Source organism: Tupaia chinensis, unplaced genomic scaffold (genome assembly GCF_000334495.1).
Source record: "Tupaia chinensis unplaced genomic scaffold, TupChi_1.0 Scaffold000279_1, whole genome shotgun sequence".
Taxonomy (NCBI): Eukaryota; Metazoa; Chordata; class Mammalia; order Scandentia; family Tupaiidae; genus Tupaia; species Tupaia belangeri.
Window position 1 is genome coordinate 1,025,835 of NW_006159762.1, and position 9,338 is coordinate 1,035,172.

The following is a 9,338-nucleotide window of genomic DNA, read 5'->3' on the forward strand; positions in this document are numbered from 1 at the left end:
GTATTGTAAATCATTCCCATTACTTCAAAAGAGATACCTACTAAATAATGATAGTGATGTATGTACAGATGGTAAAAGATTCAGGGAAAAAAATCCCTTATAAGCTGATTGTCTAGAAATATTGTACGTTGTACAGTGAAAATAAACATGCTTATAGATTTTATATAAACATATACACATATTTGTATACACATATGTATTCATAATATATGAAGGGATGTTAAAAAACATGAAAAATAAGTTGAAGTATGAGTTTATTTACTTATTTAAATTGCCAGAGTGTGCATGCTCTCAGCAGAGAGAGCAAGAAAGTACCCCCAGTAGGGGCATGGTCATGCTAGAATCTCTTGTCTTCCTTTTCTCCATCCTGTTGGGATTTGGGGCATGCACATACACCTGCTGGCAATTCTCAAGCTATTGGGACTGGGATTCAAACTGAAGTCAGCCACTGCTCTATAGGGGCCAGCCTACAAGTTTATGATGTAAAATAAAATGAACTTTGAACTTCATGCATAGCTTTTGCACTCATAGCTTTTTTTTGTAATACACATTTTCTACAAACTTTTCAAAGACCCTTTATATACCTATGTATCATAAATGTCTGAAATGGGAGAAGGATCATGCGCTTTTTTTTTTTAAAGATATTTTTCTATAGGACATGTATGCTTACCAGAGAGACAGAGAGACAACGTGAGAAATCACCCACCATGGGGGATGGCCACACTGCAGTCCCTTTTCCTTCATTTGTCTTTTGGGATTTGGGGCACACATGCACATGTCCCCAGCGTGAGTTTTAAGTCAGCGGGTCCAGCATTCAAACTGTGGCTGACTACATGAGAGTTCAGCGATGTAATCATTATGCCATCTGCTGGTCCCAAAGATCATCCACGTTTTAACCAATTTGGGAAAAGAAAACTGGGACCATACATTCAGGAACAGGAGTCATTGGTCTCATCTACTAAAGGTAACTCCCTTAGCCTGGCAGAGGTTTTATCTCCTCAGGCTTCCTGCTCAGGGTCCTGTGTTCTCTTGTACTACTCGCAGGTGTCAGAGAAACTGTCTGAGAAGGAAAACCTGTGTCTTTTGATAGAAGAACTTGGTGGAATCGATAAAATTGAAGCTTTACAGCTTCATGAGAACCGTCAGATTGGCCAACTTGCTCTGACTATCATCGAGAAACACTTTGGTGAGGTTAGTGATTCAGAGGGTAAAGAAGGCCTATATATCCTGATGGGCCACCCCAGTAGGTCATCACCCTGCCAGTGTCTGTGTTGCCACTGGAGGCATATGACCAGGCTTCTCTGGCAGCCTTCTCTCTTGCCATGTGCTCTGAATTTAACTCTGAGGTTTCCCTGTCTGTGGTGTATAGGCCAACTTTGATAGCAGTTTCCAAATACCTGAAAGCCATTCTAATCTCATGGGTATTTGTACTTCTGCCTCTCATTTAATTTTACTTCCCTTCTTCTGGGGAGGGGCCTGGAGAGAATGGAGATGTGACAGTAAATCACTTCTTACCTAAGAATGCAACAACTAAGTCAGGTCCAGCTTTTGAAAAACTACTTTGTACTTACTGTACTTTGTCTTTCTAGAATGCAGTGTTTGGGAATGAACTCTACAAAAAGCTTTTAAGTTTTCTGGAATAATAGTCAGATACCATTAAACGTTTTTTATAACTTATTTTGTCTGGACTGGCCCCATGACCTAGTGGTTAAGGGAACAACAACCCATGTGGTTAACTGCATGGTTCAAATCTTAGTTTACTTCATATAACTGAGATAGTAGTAAGCTAATATTTGTGCATTTGCAAAATATTTGTCTTTTTATGACTTATTCCCAATCAGCATAATACCTTCAAAGCTTTTCCATGTTGTAGCATATGCAGCAAAATTTCATTCCTTTTTAAGGTTGAATAATAGTCTATTAAATGTGTATGCTACATTACATTACCATTTATCTGTCCACAGGCCTTTGGCTTGGTTCTACATTTGGCTATTGCTATAAATATTCCTATGAATATGGTATAAAATGTCTGTTATAGTCCCTGCTTCCAACTTTCAAGTATGTATTCAAAAGTGGGATTTCTGGATTATATGTTTTTTTTTTTTTTAATATTTTTGCCATATTGGGAGTGCACTGCTGGAGAGAGACAGAGAGGGAAAGTGAGAAATCACCCCTTGGGGAGAATGCCATTTCACAATCCCTTCTCTTCCATTTTCCTCTCAGGAATTTGGGCATGCATGCACCCACGCCCAGGGTGAATTTCAAGCTCCTGGGTTCAGGACTCGAACTGCAGCATCAGCCATGTGGGATCCATTGTCTTAACCACCATACCACCTGCTGGTCTAGTAATTTTAATTTTAATTTTTGAAGAACTGCTGTACTGTTTTCCATAGTGGATGCACCATCTCACATTTCTACCAACAGTGCACAAAGGTTTCCACTTCTTTATATCCTTTATACCCTTTATATCCAACCCTCACTATTTTCTGATTTTTTGATAATAGCCATCCTAATGAATATGAAGTCATATCTCATAGTGGTTTTGATTTTCATTTACATTCAGCACTTTTCCTCTGAAAAAGGTAAGTTCAAAGTTCTCAAATGGCCAAGTCAACATGAGACTAGGAATTTACAGAGTGAGCAACACTTACGTTAGGTGTTAAACTTGAATCATCAGTAAAATCCAGGTCTGTACAGTCATGACCAATATTGGCTGTTTCTCACTGGAGGCAGCTAATCTTGATTTGGGACCAAGAAGGTGATCTCAAAGCAGAGAAGACACAGATGGTGATGATCATCTTCTTGTTTAACAGTTCTTATGAAAACCTCTTAAATAGGAGATTAATCCTTTAAATGGAGATTAGTTTTCTGAAACTCATTCAAAAGCTCTAAGTCAAAGACCTCTGATCTTGAAGCAACAGCTAACCCGTTATATTCTTTATTGTAAGGATATTGTCCTACATATTTAAAAACTACACTTAAAAGTAAGCCATGCACTAAAGGACAAATACTGTATGATTCCACCTAGATGTGGTAACTAGAACAATCAAACTCATAGGGATAGAGAGTAGAATGTTGGTTGCCAGGGGCTAGAGGTAGGGGAAATGAGGCATTATTGTTTAATGGGGACACAGTTTTAGTCTGGAGTGATGGAAAAAGTTCTGAAGATGGTTGGCAGCAATGGTTGCACGGCAGTATGAATGTACATAGTGCTACTGAACTGTATATATTAAAATGGTTAAGAGGTGGTAAATTTTGTTATGCATGTTTTACCATATGTGCAAAACTGCATTTAAGATCTATCCTGACAAATATTTCAGTGTTCTCCTCTCTCCATTTCCCCCCATCCATTCCCCAAGGGACCTTCAGGGCCCACTTAGGTATATTCTAATGCACAAAATGTGTTGGAGTCAAATGTGCATTAATAACATGTTGAGAACCTAGAGATATAACAGTGTCTCTTCTCCCCTGAAGGAAGAAAATGATGACATAATTTTACCAGTCCAGGACCAAGATTCTGAATTCCTAAAATATTTTAGAAAATAGCAAAGCTCCACAACTTCTAAACCAACAATCAAATGCTAAAGGATCATTTCTGTAAGAAGCGGCTCTCCTATATCTTAGTGTATCACAAATGTAAAGTTTTTAAAACTTGATGCTAATAAAATATTCAATGCTTTCATCTTTATAAAAAATTCAGTTAACCACTTGCATCCTAAAACAATATGGAATTATCTCCTGAAACCAGTTGGTTGGGCTGACTCCATTATGCAGTGGTTAAGAAAGCTGGATCCCACATGGCTGACTGAAGTTTGAATTGTGCTAGGCATGTGCATGTGCATGCCTAAAATCCCAAAGGATGGAGAAATAGAGAAGGGATTGAGGTGTGATCATGTCCCATTGAGAGATGTGCTCTTCCTCTCCCTCCCTCCCTCCCTCCCTCCCTCCCTCTCTCTCTCTCTCTCTCTCTCTCTCTCGTAAGCACACAATGCCCTCTGGCAATTACCAAAAAAAAGTAAGAACTTTGAAACAGAGTAGGATGGTTGATAGATATCTGTCTGGAAAACTCAGACTTGTAGATATAATAACACTGATTCTCAGCACCACAGGGACAGCGTTAGGTCTTAGCTTTCTTTCCTATCATTCTGACACCATGATGGGTTCTAAGATGACAATTCTCCCTACTAATGTAAAATCCTTCTTATCCTCCCTAGAATGTTTGAGTGCGGTTTTTGAAAGCAATCATCAATGATTTAGAGCACTTCTCCCTCATAGGGGAGACCAACTCTGTCTTTGTACCTTTAAACAATATACTTCTCTGTACATTTATTTGATCAACTTTAGTATTTTACTTTATCTTGGTAGTGAATTAATTTTAAAAATGACCTCAGTCTTTCTCCATATTCATACCTTTTGCAATGTGACTTTATGATAGTTTCCTCAGCCCTCATCTATCAGGAAGTAGCATCTGTTTTCCTATCCCTTGAATCCAGTGTAGGTCATGAACTTGCTTTGGCCTTTAGAACATAGTATTAGTTCTAAGGCTAAGCCTCTAAAATGTCATATGCTCCTGCTGTCATGAAGTTGCACCACGGTCATTATACAAGTTTGAGTTAGCCTGCTGAAGGATGAGGGACTTGTGGAGGAGAGACTATTCTAAGCCAGCCAATAGCCTTCTAATCCCAAAGAAGTAATGAATATCAACAGAGCTGCTCCTCTGACCCACAGGTGCTTGAGGGAGGCTGGATGTGATGAGAATGATCTATTGGGTTGTCAGAAAAGTCATGGCGTATTTTCTGTGCAAAAATGTCATGAGTTTTCCGTCAGCCCAATAGTTGACCCTTACACTAGTGAGCAATAATGAATGCTTATTTAACCCACTGAGTTTTAGGGTGGCTTATCATTCAATAATAATTGAAAAATAACCAATTTAACATATACCCTCTCTGCCTGTATTCATTTCTACTTCTCTCAGATGCTATTTTATTTTACTTTCATATCATCACAGATAACTTAGAGTTTGCTCTAGACTTCAACAAGGCTCTGGGATCTTCAGATATATTTAAATTAAAAATTAGACAGTATTTACATAATTACAATGTAACTGTATGGTACTGGCTCTAATAGTGGCTCTCGAATTCAACTTTCTTCTAGGTCCAGCCATAGGGCTTAAGGGATGCTCAAAAGATGTTTCAAATCTCAAATATAGTCTTGTCTCCCAATGGTTGAAATTATGTAATTTTTTACATTTTTGTACTTGGATCGTGACCTTATTATACAGCTTTGTTTTCATATTTTAAGTTGACTATGATACAACTTAAATGCATGCTTTAAAGTCTCTAGCTCTATTAGGTAAGAAAAGAGTAGTTGCTGCCTTTTCCAAATGCCCACTCCACGTTGCCCATCCCCAGAGGCCAGCAGTTTCTACTCTTAGGTTGATTTCTTTTGGTATTTACTTTCATAACATGCTTATGCTGTATTTAAAGATTTGTAAATTTATGAAAGAGATACCGATTTTTATACCACCTCCCAATTTTACCATCATGGACAGCTAATTTTTGTTAACTTGATGTCAGGTTTTTACCTTGATTGTGTAAATTTTAGTCAGAATTTTGTTTTTCTTAGGATTAACATACATCTTCATGTGTTGTGTTTTTCTTGGACTTACTTTTACCACATTTTCTGCTGAAAGTGTAAACCTCCTGAATGTGTTCAGGTACATTAATAATCTATCAGCATTCTTGCCATCCACATCTATCAGAGCCCTTTGTCTTCCTGCTCCAGCCTGGAGCAATTGCCCCCTACCCTAAGGACTCATTTGTCATCCTAGGACCTCCTTTTACCATCATCCTAGGAGCTCTTCTCTCCTCCTGGGTTGGTTTGCCTGCTTCCTGGATCCCATGTCTGCCTTGACTTACTTTCAGTAGAGTGTATCCTCCGGTGACTTCAGAGAGAGGGCACATAGGTTAAGTTTCAGGCACTGCTTGTCTGAAAATGTGTACTTCATTTGGACTCTTGGTTGAAAAATCAGCAGGATGCAGAGTTCCTGAGTGGAACTATTACCTTCAGAGTGTTGCGGGCACTGCCCAGTATCATCTAGCCTTCAGCACTGGACTCACACTCTTCTCCTCTGATCCTCAATCATTCATGTGTGACTCCCCACTTCTAGCCCCACCAAGTGAAGTTTGCAGAGCTTTTCTCCAGTATTCTTTTTTTAAAAATTTTTTATTTTATTTTATTTTTTTGAGAGGTTTTTGCTATAGGGCGCGTGCACTCGCCAGACAGACAGAGACAGAGAGACAGAAAGCGAGAAATCACCCCCCAGGGGGGATGGCCACACCACAACCCCTTCTCCTCTGTTCTCCTCTCGGGATCTTGGGCACGCACGCACACACGCCCATTGTGAGTTTTAAGCCACCGGGTCCGGGACGTGAACCACGGTTGACTACACCATTATGCTAACTGCTGGTTCCTCCTGTATTCTTAAGTGTGATATAGTGTGTATGTAGAAAGATTTGTTTTCTTTCTTAAGGTCTTTCTTCAGAGAGAGAGAGAAATCGCATCAATAGAGTCTTGATGCCATGGGGACCCCTAGTCCTCAGTCAGCCTTGGATCATGGCAAGTGCATGCCTGGCTTACTCAGAGCGGTCTCTAGACTTGAACCAGAAGCCTTCCCACTTGGATGCCTTGCAGAGCATTGTGTGTTTTTATCACTGTACCACCATCTGGCTCTAGGAAGCTATTTTCTACATATTCAAGGATGAGCCTTGCAGTCTAGAATCATGTCCATTAGTACTTTTTTTTTAAAAAAGAGAAAGAGGCCAGATGGAGGTTTAAGAGTAAAACACAATGCTCTGTGAGGCTGGCACACATGGGAGGGTTCGGGGTTTGCATCTGGAGACCTCCCTGAACACACCAGACACATGTGTACCCATGATCGGGAGCTGGCTAAAACTGGGGGTGAATTGTGGCATCAAGATCCTGTTGGGGAAGGGACCAGCAGTTAGTGTAATGGCTATGTCGCTGGACTCCCATGTAGTCGACTGCGGTTCGTGTCCCGGACCCACTGGCTTAAAACTCATGCTGGGTGCGTGTGCATGCGTGCCCAAGATCCCGAGGGGAGAATGGAGAAGGGATTGCAGCATGGCCATCCCCCCTGGGGGGCGATTTCTTGCTTTCCATCTCTCTGTCTCTCTCTATCTGTCTGACGAGCGCACGCGCCCTATAGCAAAAGCCTACCCCCCCCAAAAAAAAGGATCCTGTTGGGGATATGAGCTTGCTCACTTGCTCTCTCTAGAAAGAAATGGGATAAACTTAAATTTTTTTTAAGAGAGGAAAATTTAGCCTGCCTCTGGCTTGGTAGTCAAGGGAACTAGATCCCACATAGCCAACTGCATAGTTCAAGTCCCAGACCTGACAGCTTGAAAAACATTCTGGGCACGTGTGCACAAGAGGAGGAGAGATGGAGAAGGGATTGTGGCATCACCATTTCCCATAGTGATTACTTCCTCTCCCCCTACCCACACCATCTCTTTCTGTAGTGAGTACACATGCCCCTCTGAAAAATTAAACGAAAAGACAGAAGAGAAAATTATCCCTTCCCCTTTTCTTTTTCCTGGACTTCTGTTTAGCCATTGGCTTTCCAGAAATGCTCTAATTTTCTTGTCCCATTCTTTCTTGTTTTCCATCTTTGTCTTTACTGTCTGGGTTATTTATTTCATGTTATCTTATCTCTTCTTCCAGGCTTTTCATTTCTACAGTCACTTAATTTGAGGAATTTTGTTTACACAGATTTCCCCTTTAAAGCTACCTCTTTCATTAATGCAAGATCCTATCTCTGACGTTATCAACTCTAGCTTTGTTCAGGCATTGATTCTGTGAGGGTTTGTGTCTGGTGTCCTTGGCTTTCTGCTCATATTAGAAAGGTCCTCGGGCTGATTGGAGCTATGGTGGGGCTTGTCATTGGTAATCATCCACTGTGTGACCTTGTAGGAACTTGGCCATTCTAACTGATGATTTCAGCCATTGGATCTGTAGATCTTTTCTAATGGGTTGGTTAATTTTCTGGAGGAATCCTTCAACTTTTTACCTGAGAAACATGTTTATCTCCTTCCATTCTCTGGTCAGGGCACAGGAACAACCCTGGCTTGTTTGTGTTCAATAAATAAAATATTTACTTACTCTTCATTTTCAGTATCCCCCTCAACTGTGGCTCTCACCAAGGCTGGTGCTATTATAGTCCTCCTCCCAGGACACCTCTGAGCTTTCAGGCTGGGAGCTCAAAATTCAATGTAATTAGGGTTTGCATTACACTGATGGAGGGTTTGGAGGTGGGAAGCACCTCCAAAGTGCTACATGTGCTTTAAAGTTCTTTAAAGTGGGAGCAGATGTATCCTCATTCAAGATCAAGAGATGTTTCAAGAAGGTGAAGACAAAAACACTGAAGAATGATGGGCCAGAGTTACTCTGCTAATCTCACTGAAGTTTATTACTCTGTGTGTGTGTGTGTAGTGGGGGTGGAGGAGTCGGTCCTGCTGTGTGGGGGACACTGACACCCCTCATCACCACATTGCTCAGAGCACTGGTTGTGGCCACCTGCCTAAGCCATATAAGAAAATGGCAAAAATGTGAAATGCTTGACTTTTGGGAGCAAGGATTATATGCCCATCCATGTTTGTTTGTCTCTCTTTCAAAATAAATTTAAAAAACACCTTCAACATAGTTTCATGCTGCAATCTTCCCTCATTCCCAGCCTTTACCAGACAGGCAGGATCACAGGCATGTCTACACACCCAGTATGTACAGGTCAACTCAGAAACCAAACCCTGATCTGCCATATGGCTTCCAGCATTGCAGACCATTGCACTATGACTGCACCACCATGGCTGAACCATATGTATCTATGTTTTAAACAAGTTTTCCAAGGGTATTTAAGGTCTAAAATTTAGGCAGAAAATCTTAGACAAAGTTCCTGCCCTCAAGGAGTTTATATTCTAGTTAGGGAGAGAGACTGTAAACAAATGTAAAACAAGTCAAGGGGCTAAGAACAAAGTAGAACAAGAAGAGTAGAAGTGACAGAATGTAAAACAAGTCAAGGGGCTAAGAACAACAAAGTAGAACAAGAAGAGTAGAAGTGACAAGGTTATTTTAAACTTGGTGCCAAGAGAAAGCCTGACATTGGAGCAGGTACCTGAATAAAGTTAAGAAGAGACTCTTGTAGATTTCCAGAGGGAAAGCATCCCGGGCAGAGGGAAGAGGAACAGAGGTTCAAGATAGGAACTGGTTCTTTTTTTTTGGCTGGAACCACCGTCTTTTAGTAATTAACCAAAATGACAAAC

The 9,338-nt window shown here is 40.7% G+C and overlaps 1 protein-coding gene across 1 annotated transcript in view; it reads left to right on the forward strand.

Annotated features, from left to right (window-relative positions):
• The window catches only part of KPNA7 (karyopherin subunit alpha 7), a 28,305-nt gene extending 24,702 nt beyond the window's left edge, over positions 1 to 3,603 (forward strand). The window contains exons 10-11 of the mRNA XM_027772490.1: positions 1,045 to 1,191; positions 3,475 to 3,603. Coding sequence (XP_027628291.1) covers positions 1,045 to 1,191; positions 3,475 to 3,546 — 219 coding nt within the window. The 3' untranslated portion in view covers positions 3,547 to 3,603. The remainder of the gene's footprint in view (positions 1 to 1,044; positions 1,192 to 3,474) is intronic.
• The last annotated feature ends 5,735 nt before the right edge of the window (positions 3,604 to 9,338 follow it).